The sequence below is a fragment of the Megalobrama amblycephala genome, linkage group LG22 (assembly GCF_018812025.1).
Source record: "Megalobrama amblycephala isolate DHTTF-2021 linkage group LG22, ASM1881202v1, whole genome shotgun sequence".
NCBI classification, from domain to species: domain Eukaryota; kingdom Metazoa; phylum Chordata; class Actinopteri; order Cypriniformes; family Xenocyprididae; genus Megalobrama; species Megalobrama amblycephala.
The window spans coordinates 31,440,702-31,466,294 of NC_063065.1; the positions used below are offsets into that span (position 1 = coordinate 31,440,702).

At 36.1% G+C, this 25,593-nt stretch overlaps 1 protein-coding gene across 1 annotated transcript in view; it reads right to left on the minus strand.

The window, feature by feature from the left end:
* Window positions 1–1,629: 1,629 nt before the first annotated feature.
* The window catches only part of lancl2 (LanC lantibiotic synthetase component C-like 2 (bacterial)), a 40,161-nt gene continuing 16,197 nt past the window's right edge, over window positions 1,630–25,593 (minus strand). The window contains exons 3-10 of the mRNA XM_048174699.1: window positions 25,378–25,495; window positions 24,830–25,037; window positions 23,059–23,206; window positions 17,229–17,375; window positions 9,583–9,765; window positions 8,163–8,339; window positions 6,418–6,490; window positions 1,630–2,293 (exon numbers count right to left, since the gene is read on the minus strand). Of these exons, the coding sequence (XP_048030656.1) occupies window positions 2,217–2,293; window positions 6,418–6,490; window positions 8,163–8,339; window positions 9,583–9,765; window positions 17,229–17,375; window positions 23,059–23,206; window positions 24,830–25,037; window positions 25,378–25,495 (1,131 nt within the window). The 3' untranslated portion in view covers window positions 1,630–2,216. The remainder of the gene's footprint in view (window positions 2,294–6,417; window positions 6,491–8,162; window positions 8,340–9,582; window positions 9,766–17,228; window positions 17,376–23,058; window positions 23,207–24,829; window positions 25,038–25,377; window positions 25,496–25,593) is intronic.

The window sequence follows — 25,593 nt, forward strand, 5'->3', positions numbered from 1 at the left end:
GCTTACTATATAGTGCTTAAGAAAACAAATTACTGCATAATAAAACCAACTGAACATAGTTTACTCTTTATTAACTGTTAATTGGCTGTTATAATTAGGTGAATAATTGAACATCATTCATTTTTGTTTATAATTGAAATATATGTGGACATTTAACACTTAATTTAAAGGGTTAGTTCACCCAAAAATGAAAATAATGTCATTAATTACTCACCCTTGTGTCGTTCCACACCTGTAAGACCTTCGTTCATCTTCAGAACACAAATTAAGATTTTAAATTAAGAATCTTAAGATTTAAGATTTTTGATGAAATCCGATGGCTCCGTGAGGCCTGCATAGCCAGCAATGACATTTCCTCTCTCAAGATCCATTAATGTACTAAAAACATGTTTAAATCAGTTCATGTGAGTACAGTGGTTCAATATTAATATTATAAAGCCACGAGAATATTTTTGGAGCGCCAAAAAAACAAAATAACGACTTATATAGTGATGGCCGATTTCAATGAATTTTTATGAATCTTTTGTGTTGAATCTGCGGTTCAGAGCGCCAAAGTCACGTGATTTCAGCAGTTTGGCGTTTTGACACGCGATCCGAATCATGATTCGACACAAAAGATTCATAACGCTCCGAAGCTTCCTGAAGCAGTGTTTTGAAATCGGCCATCACTATATAAGTCGTTATTTTGGGTTTTTTTTGGCGCACCAAAAATATTCTCGTGGCTTTATAATATTAATATCGAACCACTGTACTCACATGAACTGATTTAAATATGTTTTTAGTACATTAATGGATCTTGAGAGAGGAAATGTCATTGCTCAGGCCTCACTGAGCCATCGGATTTCATCAAAAATATCTTAATTTGCGTTCCAAAGATTAACAAAGGTCTTATGGGTGTGGAACGACATGAGGGTGAGTAATTAATGACACAATTTTCATTTTGGGGTGAACTAACCCTTTAACACAATTACATTAAAGATGATTATAGTGTAAGTGCAAATGCGTTATCAGGGTAATCGTGTATCTGTATGCTATGTTAGTACATAAGCTAACTAATATAGACATAAATGTTCATTATAATGTAGTTGAAACAGCATTTATCATTACATGATTTTGTAGGAATTGTAAACAGTCACTAAAGAGAGAACCTATTAAAAGCCATTTGAACCAATTTAGAATTTAGTGTCACTACACCAGTGCAGATTCATTCAGGCGTTGATGGTTTTGCTATAGAAAGACATTCCCAGTCCAAGAACTTCATGTCTTGCCATATTGTAATTATGGTAATTACATCATTAACGCAGCCAAAGTCCCTTTCAAGGGAAGTCTGTTCACTCGGCGGCCATATTTGCAACACCTCCGGACAGATATTCCAGACATCCAAGACCAAGTCCTGTCTATCTGAATGGGGGAATCCTGAAATCTCAAAAACTGCATGGTGAACTCACAATTAATGAACTGATTTCAAATCAGCCCTAAAATCTGAGATAAATGTGGTTAAAGAGTTAAAAAAGCTGATTTTTCAGGCTCAATGCGCATGTGCAGTCCTAAGCGCGAGTCTGTTGTGATGTTAGATCTAAACCTTACAGACCTTTTCTCCTGTTCATTAGAATCAGACATTTTGACAAGTTCAGAAAAAGCCCAATTTATTGTGACATTCATAACACATTTTGCCTGAGGAAACAATATTTACATTCTTTCAGGTATAATGAATACTTTCTTTCATCAAGACATTGACCGACGGCGACTGGAACGAAACACGGTACATACTTGACAAGCACACTATGCTGGATACTGGATAGGTTTACCTAAAGGCACACAAACACATTCCGACATGTTTCCATCCTCATGCAAAGACAAACACAACACAGACGCTTTTCACGTGGAGACGGACGAACGCTCCAGCGCGCGACAGACAGTCGTATCGAGGCACTGCGATTAACCGACATGCATGCAAACGGTGATGTGCTGTAAGAACTGAATCATATATAAGCTTAAAAAATAATAATAATAAAAAAAAAAACAGCAATACACTGATAAAGGGTAGAAGCTACGAACTCAAGGTGGCGCTGTTTGAAATTATAGGCTGAAGGTTGTTTTTTTTTGCGTCCATTTTAAAGGGTCCATCCAGGGCGACGTACGCATTACTGTACCATCAAATGTATGCCGTAAAAGCATGTAAAGGGAGTAAAAGTCTATGAATCCAGACGCACAGGTCAAAGTTCAAAAGCAGGGAAGCTGGAACCCTCGGGCTGGACGACATCCGAGAGATAATGGACGGCTCCAGCCATTCCTACAGACGAGACAAAAACAAGATATTCTTCATATCAAGACTATCAGATTTCATGTGCATACAGTCAGAAGTTACTCTAGTGTTTTCTTCTCTATTGTGTCGTATATCAGAGTGAAACGCTTCTCAAACAAGAACAAATGTAGGGCGGGGCTTGATTTTGATTGGATGGTTGTGGTTTGCTATTGGTGGATCTCATGTGAGTGACAGGTTGCCCCGCCCTCGTCATCAGAGAAGAGATGCTGCAAGAGGAAGATATTCTGATTCAAGGTGAGGAACATGAATTTAACACAATAATGATGATGTGCAACGATAAATCATAATGCAAAATATATTACATTAAAAAATAAGAATTGTCCAATTTGTTTTAATGGTGACTTTAACCCTTGTGCATCAATAAACTGTCATAAAAATGTGTAGATTGGGAGAACAGACTTTGTTTGGTCTCATTTTAAAGAACACAGATTATTGTTGAAGTATAAAAATGTTTAAAAAGTGAAATCAAAAAGAGAATTAGTTTCAGAGATCTCTTTTAGAGGGTTAAGTTTATGAACATTATTTTATGTAAAATATATATTGTATAAAACACATTGCACTCTAAAACTGCTAGAAAATCAAAGCAATAAATCTAAACAAGTGTTTCAAATTTGAGGTTGATATATCTGACCTTCAGTAAGATTTAGTTTGGGCGCAGTACCACATGTTCCCCAATAGATGCCAGTGGTTTGATTTGTGTTTGAGTTTTTCTCTCTCAAATATTACAAGCACACACACTTTTCTTTTTAATACACACATCTGACACCCACACCAACACACACACAATTATAGCTGCATAATAGATCAAATTTGCTCTATAATATGCAGAAAACAGGAATAAAGTGAGTATTTTCTTTATAGGCAAAACCTGAGAAAATGGCACAATTTGATAAAAAAAAAAAAATAGTAAAAATGTTCATTTCGAAGCCTTGCCAACAGAATGAAAGCCTGTTAACAAAGATTGCATCATTTTATAGTTAAATGGCCCTGGGGTTATAAATTGCAGTTTTAATGGGTTTCAATGGGGACATTTTTGTCCTCAAGGTCCTTAGAGGAACTATTTTGTGTTACTGGTGCAGAATAGATTTATTAAAGGAAATGAGGGTGAAATAGTAAAATTCCAATAAAAATACACACCTGTACCAAATTTTATGTAGTTGGCATTAACACAGGCGAAATGATCAAAAAAACTAAACTGAAAAAGACAAAAATGTCCATAAGGTCGCACAAGTACAATTTTTAAGACATTTTGCTAATTAACACACAACAATCCTGCACTTCCTGTGTGTGTGAAGTCTCGGGCTGAGCTGGACAGTGTTCTGCGTGGGAGGTGGAGTCTGACCGCCAACTACAGAGAAAGCGGCGGGAGACTCCGAGCGACCAATCAGAGTGTGACTTTTAATGAGACTTGGAGTGCAGGAAGTGGGTTACCATGACAACAGCAAGGTAAAGCAGCAGATAGATCACTATAGATGCCAACTCGCTGAGGCTGGTGGAGGATATGGACTCAGATGATTGGACAGACGTCAAGCGCTAATTCGAGTAGAGTTACTTGAATGCCATCAAAATGAGGAAATAAATGGATTTGGGCTTTCTGCTGTTTTGACACTTTTTATTCCGGATAGAGAGCAGAAGAGAGATTATGAAGCGAGAGAGACGAATCAGGGAATGTTGCAAGCTGGATTAGAACTTGTGTTGCCCACATGAGCTGAATGTTTCTGGCCCTTTGCCTTGTTTACTGGAGAACTGTTTGAAGAAGCAGGACGTTCAACATGGCTTAAATAAATCTTTAATGAAGAAATGTTTTTAAAAATGCTTTAAAGTTTTAGCTGCAACTAGCAAACAACATTCCAGTCTTAATACTTTCATTCATCAATCGTTCAAAAGATTCTATTTCAAATAAATGCTGTTCTTTTGAACTTTCTATTCATCAAAGAATCCTGAAAAATTAAGCTGTTTTCAACATTGATAATAATCATAAATGTTTCTTGAGCAGCAAATGATTTCTGAAGGATCATGTGACACTGAAGACTGGAGTAATGATGCTGAAAATTCAGCTTTGATCACAGGAATAAATTACACTGTTATATATGTGGTCCATTCTACAGAACTGGTGCAAACTGCTGTCGCACGACCAAAAACACATTTAAAAAGCATTTAAGTATTCAAATTTTAGATGTTTACTAAGATCCTTCTATTATCTGTTGAATCCCACAATAATATTTAAAATATCAGTAAGCTTAATATATATATAAAATCATCATTTATTGGGTACTTTCAGTTGGGAGGAGTCTGTCCTGAACCCTGACCCCTAAACTTCAACTTGTGAAAATGATATTGAAATATTTTTTTGCAATTTTTTCCATTGTTGTTTTTAAAAATATATTTTTATTTTATTTATTTTTTTAAAGTGATGTTAAAAAAAATATTTATTTTATATTTTATTTTTAAATCATGAAACCCCTCATGTTCATGTCAGTACCGGAACAGTGTGTGTTTGAGTCATTGTCTGAGACTGATTTTAACACACTTCTACATTTCTGATCAGGCAATATTCCTGTGTTCCTCCTCTCACAGCCTCTCTTTCACAGCAGATAGATCATCATTCTGAGTTAAACGTGTTCAGAAGTCTGAAAATCTGTGTGCAACTTTAAGGAACGTCACTAACAAACACCTTTTTCTGCATTTAAGTTAACTTTTTTGGGTGTTATTCCATAAAATGTAGTTTCTATGTGTGTAAAACTGTTCAGAACTGTGTTAACCACAGGGTTGGGAATTGTGAGAAATTTTCCGGTTCCAATTCCGGTTCCGATTCCGGTTCTGCCTAACAATTCCAATTCCGGTTCCATTAAAATAATTAAACAACTAATAAAAAATAGTAGTAAGGGAAAAATGCACAATACTCCACTTTTTGTGTTTATTATTCTTGTAAAATGAATTTAACAGACTGTTAATCTCACTAACACTTTACAGTAAGGATCATTAGTTAACTAACATGAACTAATAATGAACTGCACCTCTACAGCATTTATTAATCTTTGTTAATGTTAATTAACTAATACATTATTAAAATCAATTAACATTAGTCAATGCACAGTGAAGTAACATGAACAAACTATGATTGGCTGTATTTTTATTGACTAACATGAACAAATACAGTAACGCATGCATCACTCATGGTCAGTTCATAAATGAACCTTGATGTAAAGCGTTACCATGAATTAGATAAGATGCATGAACACACATGTAAGATCCAGACAGGTGAAACAGAATATTTTTGTAAGACTTGTTTCTGAAAGAATGATTCAGCGATAGACACATTTTTAACAGTAAATTTGTTGCCACCTAGTGGCGTAACAGTGCAATCGATACAGTCGTTACTTTCAGAACAGGTCATTTATTATACATAAACATCAGTGTTTCTATCTGAATAGTAAACATTTGTATACTTCTGTTATAACTGGAATATTTGAAATAATGATAGTGTTTGTTTGTGAAGCTGTTTATATCTACACGACAACTCTCTCTAGATCAGCGGCAGCGCGAACGCAGATTTGAATGTCGTGATTTTATTTTTGTCAAAGGTTTAGTATACACGGGCGAATCGTTGTCATTAAGGAATTAGATCATGTGCAGATTTTTTCAAGACGTTTCCAACTCTGACTTCTATAGAATGGCCCATATATTCTCATAGAAAACAGCTGCTTTAAACGGTAATAATATTTCACAGTTTTTACTGTATTTTGATCAAATAAAGCAGCTTTGGTGAGAATAATAGACCTCAGAAGGTAAGAAATAATGACCCCAAACTTTTGAACGAAAACTATTTATACTATATAAACTGTACTATATAAAAGGACCACAGCGTCTCGTTAGCCCACAGAAAGTATGTCTACTGTAGAAAGCGGTACAGTACGTTAAAGATGGACATAATTGGCCTTTGTTAGAGACAAAATAAGCCTTGTTAGACCCGAGCTTCAGCACAGATGCTCATTTCATTGATTTACTGAATGAAGTTGAAATCTATTATGCGAGGAGCTTTTGAGTAAATCTGAGGATGTTTTATGAGCGAGACACGATCATCATTTTACCTTCAAAAAGGGAATACGGCCGGTCAGGAATGCGGCAGCCGTGTTTTCCGTAGTCGAGACACCATTCAGCAAACTGCAAACAGAAAATACAGATGAGAAAAACACACAAAATAAACAGTTTACGAGAAAACTTTTAAAATGATCTGCCTCAGCAAATCCCCGAAGCCAGTTTCTCATCATCCAAAAACATGAAGGACACGAATCATGGGCAATTTTCATAAAAGCATCAGAAAGCTTTTCACTCGAGCCGCTCAGGTGTTTTTAGTTATTCACTGTTGCACAAAGGCAGTGGAGGCACTTCAGTCACAGAGGGCAGAACGAGAGCTTGTGTCTGGCGGCGCTGGTTCATTTGCTCAGGAAAACGACTGCGGCTGTGAAGGTGAGCGTGATAACATGAGAACGGCCGAGAACATTACGCTTCCATTACTCCAGCAGGTTTGCCAGAATGGGCAATTATCGGCGAGTTGACGGGAAATGGACGGCGATCCCAACAAACATCAATCATTCAGAGCGAGCTGCTGATCGAGAGCTGATCTGGGATCAGAAATCCTACTAGTTAATAATGGATAAAATGAGAAGTGAGCTGTAGAAACACTTTAGAATAGACAATATACAGTTTTATAAAGTATATATATATATATATATATATATATATATATATATATATATATATATATATATATATATATATATATATATATATATATACATACATATACATGCAAATCTTTGCAGTCAGTAAGATTAATTTAATGTTTTTTAATTTAATGATTTAAGTCTCTTCTGCTCACCAAGGCTGCAAATATTTGATCAAAAATACAGTAAAAAATCTGAAATATTATTTACATTTAAATCAGCTGTTTTCTATGTGAATATATAGTAAAATATAATTTATTTCTCTGATCAAAGCTGAATTTTCAGCATCATTACTCCAGTCTTCAGTGTCACATGATCCTTCAGAAATCATTCTGATATGATGATTTGATGATCAAGAAACATTTATGATTATTATCAATGTTTGGAACATCATAAATGTATTTACTATGATTTTGATCAATATAATACATCCTAATCATTAATTTCCACCAAATTTCCATCATATATATATATATATATATATATATATATATATATATATATATATATATATATATATATATATATATATACATATTTTGATCAAATAAATTCAGCCTTGGTGAGCAGAAGAGACTTAAAAAAAACATTAAATTAAAAAGCATTAAATGAATCTTACTGACAACAAAATTTTATATAAAATTTAAAACATAGAACATGTTAATTTTCTACAATTTAAATAACAAATAAAAACTATTTTAATTTAAGAATTCATGTGACCTGACTATCTTTTTTTTTTTTTGCCATTTTCAAGTTTCTTTTTTTTTTCTGGAATGCCGTTTTATTGACTTTTTTTACACCAAAAATAAGAATCACTATAATCAAATAGTGATTAAAACCATCACAATGTGATCTAAGCACAAAACACCATGTTTAAACAGATAAACCTGTATATCTAGAAGGACTCATGCAGTGCAGTGGTCATGTGACTGGACTGTTTCCATGACGTCAGTTTAATAATGCGTCTCATTGGCTGTGAGCAGCGCGTGCACAGAGATACGGTGATGAAGCGAGTGTGTGCACAGCTTCACTAACCTATCACTGGAGTGAAGAAAACCTTTTGTCAACAGTTCCCATGCAGTCACACACACACACACACACACACACACCTTGCAGGCACGATACAGGTACTTCTTGTCCTGTGTGACGTGGTAAAGCGAGAGGAAGGCGTATCCGTTGCCGGCGGTGCCGTGACAGATGCCGTAACCCTTCCTCAGCAGCCCTCTCTGCCAGATCACCTCTCCACACTCCACTGCGTCTCTCAGGTACTTCTCATCCTTAAAGACCTGAAAAACAAAACCGCACACTGATCACAGACCCACAATCAGCAGCTCTCTGCTGCAGACGCGCCTGATTATGATGACAAATCATACTTATTATGTTTTAATTACAGTAATTACATCATTACAGTCAAATCCAATGATTGCAGGCCTGCAGACTGTGCCTGGTGTGTGTTTACTGTCATAACCCTGAGTGTGTGTGTGTGTGTGTGTGTGCACTGCATAATAACAAGCTATTCATGATCAGATCTGGGCAAAATGCAGAACTTTATTCACACTCAGTTTAGAAGAAAACTCCAGCGATCCAAAGTTTGAGGTCAATATGATTTTTTTTAAAGAAATCAATACTTTTAATTCATCAAGGACACATTAAATTGTTACATTATAATGTTACAAAAGATTCTATTTCAATTTCAAATATTGAGTGTGTGAGTGTGTGTGTGAGAGTGTGTGTGAATGTGTGTGAGTGAGAGTGTGTGTGTGAGTGTGTGTGAATGTGTGTGTGAGAGTGTGTGTGTGTGTGAGTGTGTGTGTGAGAGTGTGTGTGTGTGTGAGTGTGTGTGTGAGAGTGTGTGTGCGTGTGAATGTGAGAGTGTGTGTTCATGCAAAAGCAGGTTCTGTCGTCTGTCTTCATTTGTCAGAGCTCTAGTGTAAAAGTTGCTGGAAGAAAAATCCACTTTCCAAATATAACACAAGCTCAATTTTCCTTTTCATCCTTCAGGCGACTCAGAGATAAAGAGACAGACCAACACAGAGAGAGAGAGAGCACCAATATGTTCAAGCTACAGAGATGGAGGGAGAAATATCAACTCATTAAATCTTTTACACAATCTTTTTCAGACTCTATACATTTAATTATGCAATAAAAAAAACAAATCAAACTTTTAATACATTAGATGGTAATGGCATAACAATTTTAAATATCACTATGAAGCCAGTTTCATTGATAAAAATAGAGTTATTATGGTAAAAAAAAAAAAAAAGTGACCACTAGATGTCACTGTTGGCTGCTGTATGTTGAGAGAGAAGAAAGAGACTCAAGAACATGACCTTATGAATGAAAGACAGATGGATGAGAGGCTGACGGATGCTGTCTGATTTGACTGACAGATGTCTCTCTCTCCACAGAGAGAATGAGCAGCTCATTTCCACATCAGTGACATAAGAATATTCTGGCAGAATGAATGTAAACAGAGTATTTTCTTATATTCTTGTGCATTGAGACGATGATGGTGTGTTTGTGACTCACTTTATGAGCCATGATGAGCATATGCACGACTCCGGGAGCTCCGTGACACCAGTGCACCAGTCTGTCCGTCTCGTTGCTGAGGGATGATGGGTAATTGCCGGACCGGAACTTCTTGTGCCGCAGGTAATCGACGCTGGGCCGGACGAGCTCGTTCAGAACGTCCTGGTGTACTTTAGCACTCGGCTGTGAAGAAAGAGAAATTATTTTTAACTCTTCAGTTCTAAAAGAAATGAATGCATTACATAAAAAAACTTTAATTATAATTATTGAGGTGCATAAAGTTGATGCAACAGCCCAGATATTAAATCGACCATGCAAATCCTCACATTACTGCAGGTTCAGTGCTTGTATGATGTGAAAGTGCAGCTAGTTTGCTGATCTCACACGTGATTGGTCTGTTCACAGCGCCACAGTTTGCTTATTTAGTTTCAGCCAATTAAACAAACGCAGCATCATCACGCCTACACAAGTATTACTTTACTTTTGTTTGAGAGCAGCAGTGCTGGACCGCTGCCGTCACCATGACGCATGTTCATGTTACCTTGCCGACCGCGAGCACGCCACAGCCAATCAGCTCGCTGTAACACACAATTCTGAATCTGGGACTGGAGAAGAGCTCATTACTAGTCTTTATGTTGCTGTTATATTATAATCAGTGTTAACTGCTAGACTTCAGACAGACACCCGAATCAAACAGGATGTGAAAATAAACTAAAAGCACAAAGAACTGCCTTCCTCTTCACTCATTTGCTCCTTCTGCCAACACAAAAGGGATATTCTCTCACTGCACCAAAACAAACCTTCTCCTCAGAAACTGCTCCATTATTCAGTGTATGTTACTGCGTTCTGTTGAACATAAGCACTGAGCTAGTTATAACCTGAACTCTGTTACATCAAATTACATCACAATCCTCCCGGGTTCGATTCTAAACAGCCAGCTGTCATTCAGAAACCGCAGTGCTACGTCTCTGTTAGCGCGGCTGTCATGAAGCAGAGCGGATCGTTTCCTAACGGTGCGTTCGCTCTCCCATGTGCCTTTATTACATGGGATGAAAAATGAAGCATTTTAGTGCTTCTCGCCTCGGCTTTTCGCTGTAAAGCATGGAAATGGTCCATAAAGACGTAGCTTACATCGGAGCCGACTGCGTACGGGGTCTTATGGGGCTCCGGGGAAACCCATTAGAGGAGGCGGCAATGGAAGGAGAAAAGATGTAAGCTGATGCTGCGAGACATGATGTTGCATCCTGGGATGCTCAGTCAAGTCCAAACATTTCAATATCTATGCACCTGCTCTGGAATGGCTTAAAATGGTGATTTATTTTTCAGTCAAACTTCTACTGCAACCAAGTGAATCTGAAATATTTAATGCATAACAAAACAAAACAAAAAAAAAAGCGATCTTGACACAGACGGAAATGAATCAGACTCGAAAGAGATTAAAGATGCACCAGTATTAAAATCAACATCAAAAAGCTGATGATTATTTTCATGCTATGGTCTGATGTTAGAATTCTATACTATTTTGCCTAAATCAATTTAAAATAATAAACTACACTCTCAAAAATGCTTGGTTATAAACAACCCAAGTTGGGTGGAGTCTGAGGCTGATTTGGGGCCTGGAGAAGTTTTGACATGCCCTGACATTTGTGCTTTTTTCAGTTGTTCATAAACATATAAATGACAAAGGTGTCATTACACTGTATTCAGCACAAACTAGGCTACCATAATATGTGAGGAACATGTATGCACATGTTTGTATTTTTGAAGGAATAATGTTTATGTGTGGTTATTGAAAAAACAAAAAAACTTAAGTCACTGAAATAAAGCCAAAAATATATATTAAATCTGTGTTTACAAGACTTCTGGGTATTGGGGGTTGTAGGCTAGAGTTTTTGCTTCAAAATTATGTAAAAATTATAATGCCTACTTGTTCATTTAAAACAATATATTGATTTAGTTTTTGTAAGACACTTTTTGTCAAGAAACACAGTATGCGTGGAGGCGTGAATCATCATGAATAATGGGTCATTTATACCTGAGAAGACAAAAGAATCACATAATAATGAAATGGACATAGTTAAAATGGACAAACCCAGCGATTGGACTGATTTAAGGTTTTTGGGTTAAATGTTTTATTTAACTCGACTATTGTTAAAAAATGACTATATGTCTGGCTTAAAATGAACCCAAAATATGTTGGAAATTAAAAATAGAGGCAACAATTATAATCAAAAGGTGAACAATTATTAATAAGCAATTTAATAAATTATTATTAAATAATGATTATGCATTGACCTTGTTAATAAATGTTAGTAAAAAATACAGTAAAAATAGTGAAATATTATTCCAATGTAAATCAGCTGTTTTCTATGTGAATATATAGTAAAGTGTAATTTATTCCTGTGATCAAAGCTGAATTTTCAGCATCATTACTCCAGTCTTCAGTGTCACATGATCCTTCAGAAATCATTTGCTGCTCAAGAAACATTTATGATTATTATCAATGTTGAAAACAGGTTTTTGTGGAAAGTGTCACACGTTTTATTTTTCAGGATTCTTCGATGAATAGAAAATTCAAAAGAACAGCATTCATTTAAGACAGAAATCATCATAAATGTCACTTCTGCCTCTTCACATTTATGCCAAGAGATTGCTTATAAGCTAATATTGATGAATTATGACAATGTTTACTACACAGTGTTTATATGGTAATGTGTTTTAGACAGTTGTAAGAATGCATATTTTATCTCCCTCGTCTGAACTTGAATAAAAGTTTTTAACTCTTTGCTTGGGGTTTCATTTCATTTCAGATCTGCATCTTTAAACACTGATGTGATTAAGACTCCACTAAAGCAGTTTGATATTAAAACTTAATTAACTTCAATCAAGCGGTGTTATGTGTCTCAGAGGCAGAAGTGCTGACTCTGCATTAAAAACGTTCACCGATACATTAAAATGCCGGCTAAATCTGTCCGAGCAATCGACCTCGTCGTCACTCATTTTGTTTACAAATCAACATCTTAAAGTTCAGGATAAATTATTCATCACCTCTGCGGACCTCTAATCAATCTTACAGTTGACTGCTGCTAAATTTAGCTAGTATAAGAAAAGAGAGTAGGAAGGAACGAAAAGGAACGCAGTCGGTTATGCTTGAATAGATGATTGAACATCCAATTTAATTACAAATTTGTTGTATGTGACAAAATGAAAAGCAAAGTGGCTGAGAAAAACAAAACGTTTGTGTGCACTGTAATCCACAGCTGCACAATCAGCTACTCTAAAGAATATAAATTAATGGAACAAAAAGACAACATTGGCATGTTTTCCAGAAAGGTCAGACGGTTTGAGCTCTGCATCATTAACGGAGGTGTGTTTGGATCATGCCTGGCTCTAATGGCTGTCTGTTCTTGTTCAAGGCAAAATCAAGGCTCACTGATGCATGCACTTTAAGGCCGTGACACACCAAACCGTGTCAAAGAACTAGCGGCGACAAAAGCCAACTGTGTTTTCGCCTCTCGTCGGCCGCGTCTCGGTCAAAAAGCTGCACTCGAACACAAGGCAAGGACTAAAGGCGACTAGCACCAGTGTTAATTTCGTTGACGAATAATTTGTCATCATTTTTGTCTACGACATTTTTTCACGGACGAAAACGAGATGACGACAAAATAAAAATGTGACTAAAACTATGACTAAAATCTACTCTAATTTTTGTCAATGAATAAAAACGAGATGAAAATGATAGGATTTGGGAAGATATCCAGTCAGGACTGCTGTCCTCTGTGGAAGATGCGCACATTTGAAGTGTAACGTGCTGATCTAACCACGGAAACGCAGCGCTGTTGCGCCCTCTACAGGCTCGCCAGCAGCACTTCAGACTGCTTCGTAATTAATGAATAGCGCACATTTATGCCAAGAGATTGCTTATAAGCTAATATTGATGAATTATGACAATGTTTACCACACAGTGTTTATATGTTAATGTGTTTTAGACGGTTGTAAGAATGCATATTTTATCTCCTCGTCTGAACTTAAATTAACAGCCTGCTACAGTGCAGACTGTAGACATTTCAGAATAAGAGTCACAGTGTATTTTGAGATGGTTTATAATTATTATTATATTTTCCTGGTCATTATTGTTATTTTGTTTAGCTACACAATAAACTGTATTTAATTTAATTTCTATTTAATTCATAGTAAACTACTGTATCTTCTGTCACAGGAAAGAAAGACTTAGAACATTATTTGACACATTATTCAATATATTTTACAAGTATAAGGGTTATTATAGTTAACTAAACCTAAAATCATAAAAAATTGTCATTACTTGAAATAAACGTTAACTGAAATAAATAATAAATATATATAAAAATGTAAACTTATTTTCTTTCATCTAATTTCCAAGCTTTAACTTAACCTGATGTATTAAACTAACTAAAATAGAAATAATAATAATAATAATAATAATAATAATAATAAAAAAATAGACATATATAGACATTAAAAAGCAAAAACTAAAAGACATAAACACCAAAAATTACTAAAACTTTTAACTAAACTTGCTATGGCGAGTAAAGTATAGTGGGTTGTCTTAAGTGAACATAAACAGTTTGGAGAATATCAGATGTATATCAGTGTATTTATATCAGTATCAGTGTATTGGATCTGTGTATTGTTAGAGAAATGCTTACTTAATGCTTTTATTTCAATTGTAATTAGATTTTAGTCTAAAATCTTATGATTTTTAGTTGATTAAAACTAAACTAAAAATAAAACAATTTCCGATGACTAAAATATGACTAAAACTAAATCAAAATTTGCTGTCAAAATTAACATTGACTAGCACATGCGCTCTGTGTCAGCGTGAGAGGAAATAACTGTCTATATCAGCAGGTATCAATAGTCTATATTGCTCATTAACTCCCTGAGGTCTGAAAACGCGCCGGCGCGTTTTGCAGGATTTTTTTCATATTGCAGCAAAACAGACTTAAAATACTCCGTCATTTCTTGTCATAGAGACATAAGTAATATATCAATTGAAACTATAGAATGTCTTTTATTTGTGTACACTCAGAGTAAAAACACAATGTTGTGCTTTTTGTAAAATAAAGAAAACTAACATGATGCGTGATCTCTTCTCTCCCTCTGAACGAAGTCCAATCTGATAGTTCTCAGAAAATGAACTGTAACTTATGAATACTAATGACAAAAAAATGACACTTACATCTAAAGAAACGTTGAAATGTCAGGTTTTAAATCGTGCAAGTCAAATCGAAAACAAACATTCTGTGTTTATGTAATCTGTATGAAAAGAGAGCCATGTCAGAAGTCTGTGATTCAGCTCATTATCCGCTAATGCGGCCACGCCCACGGAGCCAGCGCTATTCAGACGCAATACATGCATTCATCGTCTCAATCATGTATTTATTGTCTTGAAAAGTGTTTATTTGGATGGTAAAGCAATGGTTAGCGATCTCCAGAAGACATGCCGTTAGTTCCTAGTTCCTTTTCTTCTTTATATGAATTTGTGGCCTAAAGGTGTACAGAGAGCGCCCTCCGGCTGCAAGTATGAATTGAAAACACCATTCCTGAAATGTCCTCTTCTTCTTTAGAATAATTTGTGGACTAAATGTGCACAGAGAGCGCCCTCCGGCTGCAAGTATGAATTGAAAAAACAGTATCCAGCACTCATAGTGATGACAATAAATATTACTTCTCAGTATAGAAAATTGACATAAATATATAAGAATCCATTCAATTATTCATGCAGATTCACGCCTCCATGCATACTGTGTTTCTTGACAAAAAGTGTCTTACAAAAACTAAATCAATATATTGTTTTATATGAAGGAGTAGGCAGCATAATTTTTACATAATTCTGAAGCAAAAACTCCAGTCTACAACCTCCAATACCCAAAAGTCTTGTGAACACAGATTTAATATACTTTTTTTGGCCTTATTTCTCTCTCTCACTGACGGCCCAACACCGATTTAACACGCTGAATCAGGTGAACTCCTGCCGCCGTGAGTCCGACTCGAGGCGATGTGTGGAACACAACGCAAAAACTAGAGCCGTGCGATATTCCCCCAGTATCAGCACTGGAACTGTTTCACCGTTTGTATCACTCCGCTTGCGCCGACTGTCACGGTGGTCGAGCAAATCCACTGTATTTGTTAAAAATACTACTGCTGTTGTGTCATGAATTGTAGTTTAAAGAGTTTTTTTTAGGTGAGAAAGTAGTTTTTTAGACCTCAAATATGAAACTCATATATAATAATAGTGCCTATTTTACAATTTGTTTTGATGCTTTCGCAGATGTGAGCTCCAGGCCGTCAGCGGTCGTTCAGTGCTCGTGTACCCGCTGAGAACAGCTTCATCTCAGCCAGTGCTTCGGGAATTTGCCACTGACTCTTATTAACTCTAATTACTTTGGGTAAGGGGCGGGACCAATCACAACACACTGATCCAGCCAACCAATCAGAGCACACTGTGCTTTTCAGAAGGAGGGGCTTCATAGAGACAGGAACTAAACAGAGCGTTACTGACAGACTGGGAAGAGAGCAGCTGAACAATGGAGAATATGAGGAGAATAATCAACATTCAAGAAGAAAAACCTGTTCTAGTAGAGCAGTGGTTCACAAACTGGGGTGTGTGTATCCCTGGGGGTACGTGAGGTGACAAGAGGAGGTACGCAAACAAAATGCTGAGTAGTTCATTTAATTCTACCTTAAAGTAATATTAAAATCGAGGACGTATTTCTAACTGCCAAAATGCCATAAATCCAGTACATTTAATCAAATTACCTCATCATTTGCAGTCAAAAATGACTGTATCCACAGAAGCAGCATATGATATATTGCGTGCCGAATCTGCTGCCTTAAATCACGCTAAATTACTGCCGTTCTCGACAATGCACCTTTGTAAAAGTGGGGATTTACACTTACTCGCATGAAGAACAAATATACAAACAGATAATGGATTAATTTCGATTTAAGACTCAAACTTTCTCCGATACAAAAACATACCTTGTGAGTTCTTGTATTTAATGATAACGAGCAAGAATGCAATTGTTCCCAAATATCCACATGACTGCAAATGTGACATTATTATACAACAGGTCAAAAAACAAAACGTACATTTTAAACACAGTACTGTCAGTATTTACTCTATTTTGCAATGAAATAATAGTTCTAACGAAAACCACAGCAGAACTACAACACACAAACGAATCGTGAGTGTCAGTGATTCAATGATTTATTCACAGCCACTTGCTTCGTTACTGAATGAATGACTCGATGACTCACTCATATAAACAGTGACTTGCTGCCACCTACTGGCAGTTTTAGTTTAATATTTAAAAGTTTGACTTCCATCATTGCATATTTCTCTATTAAACATTTTTATTTAAAACATTATTTATTTTATAAAGTTAAAGGTAAAAAAAAAATGCACTGGAAAATCAATTTAGGGGACAAATATTGTCTCTTAATGGTAAAGGTGTGATTGCAGTCGAAGTGGAAGAGAGGGGGTATGCAGAAGGATGGAAATCCCTTCAGGGGGTACTGCATGCTAAAAAGTTTGGGAACCACTGTACTGGAGAATCAAGACTGTGTATATAACATTAAATCACACACACAGCGTCTCTTACCTGCATGAGCATGTAGTAAATGCCTGCCAGACCGTGAGCAGCTCCTACATACTGTTTCTTATGCCACTCGTACAGCAGGGGGCATCGCTCGCTTTTCTTCTCCTCTTTAGATAAGTTCTTCCCCGACTCCAAAATAGCCGTCACCACCTTGGAACAACAGAGAGCACAGCGGGATGAGATAACAGTCTTGTTATGGATCAAAGTATCAGTCAATTTCCAGGCACAGTGCTTTAGCAAAGGTAAAAGAACTGATTAAAACACTTTATCAGCAAATGCAAAGTATCCAAACGACTGCACTGCAGCAATGCCACTGTGAACTGAGCCAGAGAACTATCTTTAACTATTTTATTTTACTGTTACTTTTCAGAGATATAATGTTAATGAATATCCAGAGGCTACTGAGAGCGACGTTTAAATGAATATGTAAACATGTGCTGTGCTTTCCTCTCAATAACAACATAAAAACACAACAAAACAAATACAAATCTCTATATCAACCCAACCCACACACACACACACACCAGAAACAAACATACACCTTAAAATGTTTGACTGTGTCAAAACCAAGTTGAAAGTATAAATGAAATCTCATTCTCTACAGTTCAAAGAGAGAGACCCCATGCACTGCTCACTACTGATGGCATCAGACTTGACACTTCCACAACACACGGGTCTCTTGAGACTCTAGATGGCGGCAGTGAGAGATTAACCCGTAAAAGAGCCGTGTCATCTGGGGAGCTGCAGCGACAGATGAACCAAACACGTGTGCCTAGTCATGAAGCAGAAGAAGATGGATAAACTAGGAAGTAATAGAGGGAGAAAACTGCAATAGAGAGGATAAATGCAGGCAGTTACAAGTAGTAAAAAAAAAAAAAACGGATCAAATTGCATCTGAAGTTAATGACGCTGAGGCTATTTCAGGCAATGGAGCAGTGAGCATTCAGCACAAGCTTTAGATTTACCCTGGGATAAGAATGACCTCTGGTCAGCAAAGATGAGGTGGCATCTCTCTTTCTTTCTCTGAAACTGCCCTGTCACCAAAACCACTGCAGCACGCAGCCGGAGAGATTCCCTGTGCCTTCTGTACAGAAAGTCAATAGTGCAGATTCAGATCTTTGTCCTAATTACAGCTCCGACACGACCACTACAGGTAACTCGGCTCTGCATTTGCCAGCTCACGCTATACTAACATGTACCAAACAATAGCATCATGTCCGAGTCACTGCGAATAATAAAATGTGTCCAAACAGAGCCAGGCTGACCTGATGTACAAACACAGAGGGTGCCGTCACAAAACCATCTGTGCCCATGATGCCCTGTAACCTTCCCCACAGCTATTACACTGTGTATAATTCAGCACAGGAACATTATAGAGAGACAAATGATGAGATAATAACTGCAATATACAGATAGTGATAACTGTGAGATATAGCTCATAAAAAAATCAGTTAAAAATGATATAAGTGAAAAATAAATAAATCCTCAAAACTAAACAAAAACCCTTAAATCAACCCCCCCCCCAAAAAAACCATAAAAAACCAAAATAAAAGAACAAAAATCCAACAAAAATAACAAAACAAAATCCCAAAATCAAAAACCCAACAAAACAAAACAAAAAACAAAAGCCCAACAAAAAATAATAATAAAAAACAACAAAACAAAAACCAACAAAACAAAAAACAAAAAATTCAAAAACCCGACAAAAAAAAAACACCCAACAAAACAAAAAAATCCAAAACCAAACAAAACAAAATCCCAACTAAAAAAAAACTAAATCCCAACAAAAACAAACAAAACAAAAAACACACCAAAAATTCAAAACCACAACAAAAAAAACAAAAACCCAACTAAAAAAACTAAAAAAAAAAAAAATCCCAACAAAACAAAATCCTTAAGTCAAAAACCCCACAAAAAAACAAAAAACCAACAAAAACAAACAAAACAAAAAAAAAACCAACAAAACAAAAAATAATAAAAAACCCAACAAAAAAATCAAATAAAAACAAACCACAAAAAAAAAAAATCAAAAACACCCAAAAATCAAAAACAAACCCTTAAATCAAAAATGCAACAAAACAAAACCAAAAAAAAACCAACAAAAAAAAAACAAAACAACAACAAAACTAAAAAAGCAAAATCCCAACAAAAAAACAAAAAAAGAACAAACAAAACAAAACAAATAAAAAACCCAACAAAAAAATCTAATAAAAAAAAACACCCAAAAAAATAAAAAACACCCAAAAATCAAAAACAAACCCTTACATCAAAAATGCAACAAAACAAACAAAAAAACCAACAAAACAAAAAACAAAAACCTAAAACCCAATAAAAACAAAACAAAAACTCAGCAGAAAACAAAAACAAACAAACCCATAAATCAAAAGCCCAAATCTTATAAATAAATAAAAGTTATATTGTCAGGCTTTGTGGGAGCACAGCTTAATCTCCTTTATAAGCTCCAATGTTAAAACAAATCACAGCTATTACACTGTGTATAATTCAGCACAGGAACATTATAGAGAGACAAATGATGAGATAATAACTGCAATATACAGATAGTGATAACTGTGAGATATAGCTCATAAAAAAATCAGTTAAAAACGATATAAGTGAAAAATAAAAAAATCAAATAAAAACAAACCACAAAAAAAAAAAAATCAAAAACACCCAAAAATCAAAAACAAACCCTTAAATCAAAAATGCAACAAAACAAAAACAAAAAACAAAAAAAACAAAACAAAAAACAAAAACCAACAAAACAACTAAAAAAAGCAAAATCCCAACAAAACAAAATCCTTAAATCAAATCAAAAACCCCACAAAAAAAAACAAAAAAAGAACAAACAAAACAAATAAAAAACCCAACAAAAAAAATCAAATAAAAAAAAAAACACCCCAAAAAATAAAAAATAAAAAACACCCAAAAATCTAAAACAAACCCTTACATCAAAAATGCAACAAAACAAACAAAAAAAACAACAAAACAAAAAACAAAAACCTAAAACCCAATAAAAACAAAACAAAAACTCAGCAGAAAACAAAAACAGACAAACCCATAAATCAAAAGCCCAAATCTTATAAATAAATAAAAGTTATATTGTCAGGCTTTGTGGGAGCACAGCTTAATCTCCTTTATAAGCTCCAATGTTAAAACAAATCACATAATAAACCTTTTGTCTCAACCTCAAAGCCAGAGGTATTTTTACTGAGAAAACTAACTAACTAAATAAATAAAATAATTCAGAAATAGTCACTGAATGATTTTATAAAGTAATCACTCAAATACTTTAGATGAAGTATAATTCCTTCAGATCAGAGCTGTCAAAGAAAGGACAAACTGATGATTCATAAAAAGCAGAGGAGAGCAGCGATACTCCAGATGAACTGAGATGTCAATGGATTCACTGCAGAAGATCATCAAACAGATCTATTTTCAGACGCTTTCAACCACAAAATGACTGCAGAGAACAGAAATACTATTACTGTACGTGTCCTCCGGAGTCTGCTTGAACAATAAAGACAATAAAACCACATTTATTAAATGTTTCAGAGGGGTTATTTTTCATCTAGATGTTATATAAACAATAAAACAAAAGAACGAGTGTTGTTGTAATAAATATGTAGGGAATATAATAAACAATTTAATATACTTTATTAAGATATATATATATATATATATATATTCATTTAGTATAATTATATAATGAATAAATACATGTAACTGTCAAATTTAAGTGGTTTGTATTAAATATCAATAAATCAACAGCCTCTATACCTTTTTCCACAATCTGGAAAGAAAAAAAAAAAAAAAAAAAAAAAAAAAATCAATAATATTTTGTACAAGCCTACTTGTTTTTAAATAAATATAATTATGCTTGTTTATTTGATAGCGTATTTGTTTTTTGTCTTGCAATTTCGAGTTTATATCTCACAACTGAAAGAAAAATAGTCAGAATTGTGTGAGAAAAAGTCGCAATTACCTTTTTTATTTTTAATTCTCTGACAGAAACTAGCTTTGCAGTCTTATATTTTTATATCCCCTTTTAAAAAAAAAATAAAAATCCGTGGCAGAAACAGGCTTCCACAGATTCCATAGTTTTATAACACAGAAACCCGGTCTCAGTTATTTGTCTAAGCTCAGCTGCGAGTGAACCTGGTCAGCGCTCAGACCTTCTCTAAAAATAGCCGGAGATGGATATAAGCAGGAGAACGTGTGTATTATTTTCGTGACTGCAGAGCACAGATTTTACATTACTGCCAGATTCCTTTTCTCCTGCCTGTTCAAAAACAACAATCGTACACAAACAGACACACACAAGGTGTCGCGCAGGGCAGAAACAGTGAAAAAAATCTTTTTTCAGATACAGTAGGTTTATTTAACTAATTAATGTATACATTTATTTAATATCTTTTGTTGTTTGATTAACATTAATGACAGACAGGTATTTAATTGGGCTGCTGAATGCATGAACGTAATATACTGACACATATCCAGTTATTACCCACCTGTTTATGTCCACTTAAGCCATAACCGACTGTATTCACACGAGATACTCCACACGATGGGCATTATGACATCTGTGTGTGCATGTATTTGACTATTCAGGCACAAAAGATTATATTTCAACCCTTATTCTGAGCCTCTGTCTGAAATGATCCGCTCCTTTAAGGTTTGTCAGTAAACGGCCACTTTTATGCACGTGCCAAAGTGTTTTGAAAACATTATCCATATAAAATCGTCATTTACAGACAAAGCATTATGAAATCATTCACTTCCAGTTTGTGATGCAGCTACTGCAAAGATCCAATATAGTCGACTGCTTCATCTGTCAACAAAAGTTTCTTTGCGAACTCTCCATTCCATTACACTGTGCCTCAGTCAAATGCTCCGAACAAACATATAATCCTCAGATGCAATCCGGGACACCATTAAAATAAACCATCCACTTGTTTCTGATGCCGAGATCCTTCTGAAGTCGTAAACCAGCTGTTTAAACTGAACGTGTCAAAGCAAATGTTCTTTCACTCTTCCATTTGTCCTGATGTCGACAGATGTCAGAAACTGAAAACGCATCTGTATGCTGTATCAGTGTAGACAGCATCAGTGATTATAATGACTTGCATTTGCTTTTGATGCAACGCTCACATCCAGTGTAGACAAATGTCAACCGTTAATTGACTGAATGCCAGTGGGCGGGGCTTATGATGCAATGATGTATAACTATTGGTCAATGCTTGCTCCAGAGGCAGTCATATGCAAATGCATTTGCATCAAAAATCCTGCAATATCAGAACAAGCCGTTTTTGGAGCTTGTTTATAATCAGGAGGACGTGGCAAAAGATCAAGGCAAATTTGATTTCTCATGTCATGACTCTTTTAACTGCACCAGACTTCCAACTTTAATAACCATAAATTCTCCACATGCCGGATCCAACTCAACGGCAGCTTTAATGTTACATAATTACTGTGGCAAAAATGCCACACAAAATTTATATGAAGTGCCAACAAACGCATTAACCGCCTTCATCTTTCTTCACCACTTTTCTGGCTGCATCCTCATCAGTTCTGCCCACATGCGCTGTAAAACTGGACAGTGGCCAACGCACAAGACATTAATGTATGATGTACACTAAAGCAGCCCACGAGAGGCTAAACATTTACAGTGAGGGTCAGCGGGTTTAATGCATCTGGTGAGCAACAAACATTCAAATGCACTCCAGAGACACAATAAAATGCACATTTTTTATCAATTGTAATGCATTTTTATCAATGCTCCACGTTTATGCATGAATGAATTTTGATTATGAATAGCGTAAAATTTGACAATCACCTTGGCGATGGTGGTCTCATCCACCGTGCCCGGCCCGATTTCTTTATTGACGTAAAGCAGGGCGTAAAGGTAGCCGGCTCGTCCGTACAGAAGTTCATCAGGAACGTCGGAGTCTGGGCTGAGCACTGAACGCTGGAGCTGGAGCAATCTGAAAGAAATGAAGAAATGGAAATTAGTTAAATCATTGTACAACTCTATCTGCAGCCAAACAGTTCTAAAAGTTGTAACTTCTTCCTGAGTCTCTCCATCAGTGTCGACTCCGGTTTGAACAATGTAAGGCTGAACACCGTCGTCATTTTGGCTGCGTGAGATTCTCCAGCTTTGTTGTTGTTGAGCTGTTAAAGCTCCACCCTCTTCTGGAGCAGCAGCTCATTTGCATTTAAAGGGACACACACAAAAACGGCGTGTTTTTGCTCACACCCAAATAGGGGCAAATTTGACAAGCTATAATAAATGATCTGTGGGGGATTTTGAGCTGAAACTTCACAGAGACATTCTGGAGACTGATATTACATCTTGTGAAAGGAGCATAATAGATCTCCTTTAATATAATTAGAACATTGTGTAGCATGTCTTCTTGTGCTGTTGTTTAACTGAAACATGTGTATGAAAATCACAATGAATTGTGAGCAAAATAAGCGTAATTTTGGCCCAGGGCTCACAGGATATATAATCAGACTCATGTGGAGAGCTGCAGTCTAGCAGACGAATGAGTACAGAGAGCACCGCATGTGGCCGCTGAATAACACGCTCCCCGCAGACGGATGAGTGAGAGCGAGCGGCGTTCACTACAACACAAGCATTTGTTTTCTCGCATACAGAAACGCCTCACAGGAGCAAAAGCAATTTCTACCTCCATCTCTTCAATCAAATCCAAATCAATGCTCTCCTCACTACTATTCTAAGAGATGAAGTGTATAGAAATCTGAGAGCAGAATAAACTCTAGTTTTTCAATGGCCGATGCCAATTTCTAGAAATCATAGTGGCTATAATACAAATTAATGACAGCTAATTGGTTGTAATAAAGCTGTTTGTGAAAGTTAAAGGTCTGCAAAGTTTTAAAGAATAGAGTTATTGTCTCCTAAAAGAAAGAAGTGATTCTGAACTGCCAGAAATTAGTCGTTTTACTTCCTATGCAGGTTTGTGACTAATTTGCATAATATCCGCCCATTGGCTGCTTTGCCCCGCCCTCAATCACTGTAGTTGTATCTGAGACTGGAAGAGTTTGGTTCGTGTTGTTCATGTCGAGAAGACGCTGTTTTCTCCACTTTGATGAGATTGATACGGTAAAACCGACGCCATCGTTACTGTTCGTATCACTGTGAATCAAGAGCTGATTCAGATATGATAATGAACGTTTGGTTTCTGACCAATCACAACAGACTGAGCCAATCAGAGCAGAGCAGCTCTCAGAGAGGCGGGGTTTAGACAGACTGAATCTTCAAACAAACCGTTTCAGAAGAGCTGATGCTGCAGTGGATATTATGATAAAATTAAAGTGTTTTTTGACCTTGGATGCATGTGAACCTGTTGTAGGACCCCTTAAAATAGCATAACAGGGGCACTTATTATTAATTAAAATGGATTAATTTAATGTATTTAATTATTTTTCTAAGTAACACATTAAAAGTTATTTTGTTTGTAAAACAAGGGATTTTTCCCCCTTTACACACCATCTTTTGTGCAAAATCTCCAAACCACACTTACTGAGAGCAAGCAGAGAAAGCTGAAGAGAAAAGAGACAAAAAGAAAGTTTGAAATGGTTCTTACTTAGTGAGACACTCCTGGGAGTCGGCCTGGTTTTTCAAGTGGTGGTGAACAACCGCGCCTACGGCTAGAGGCCCGGCGTCTCCGCACAAGAAGGTGACACGCCGTCCGTTTAGGTTCCTCAGTGTGCGTTTGACGTAATCCAGAGCGCGCTGCAAATGCGAGGCTTCCTGCGTCACACGGTAAAGCTGCAGGTACAGCAGGGCTATGCCTGGGAATGACAATCAGCTTTCAAAGCATTGGGACTCCAGCAATTTTAAAACATTTGCATTTATTTTATATTAGGTTTGAAATTTTCTCGGCACATTTGGAAAAACTATCTGCATACAGTCTAAAATCCTGATTTGTGTCACTGTAGAATCCAAATTCAAGAATTTAATGAAACGTTTTTCTTTTTAATGGGGAAAAACGCACAGTAACAGTGAGCGTTTCATGAATGAACATTGTAATTTGTGCCTTTCTGCACAAAAATAAAGGTAACGGGACACCAATTTGTACTTTATTCATTGAAAGTGTCCTAAAGTCCATGGCATGCACTGTTTGGTACTCACCTGTCCAGCCTGTATAAGTGGAAAAATCATGTGGATCTGCAGTCTTGAGGCCCTCCTCCATTTGTTGGAGAAGGTCTTTGATTTTGCTCTGCACTTTCTTCTGGAAAGCATCGCTGATCTATTTCCAGAGAAGGGGGAAAAAAGATTAATTTGGCAAACAGCTGTTTTACTAATTAGCTGATATTAAGGGACACTGGCACTGAGTAGGGTTGCAAA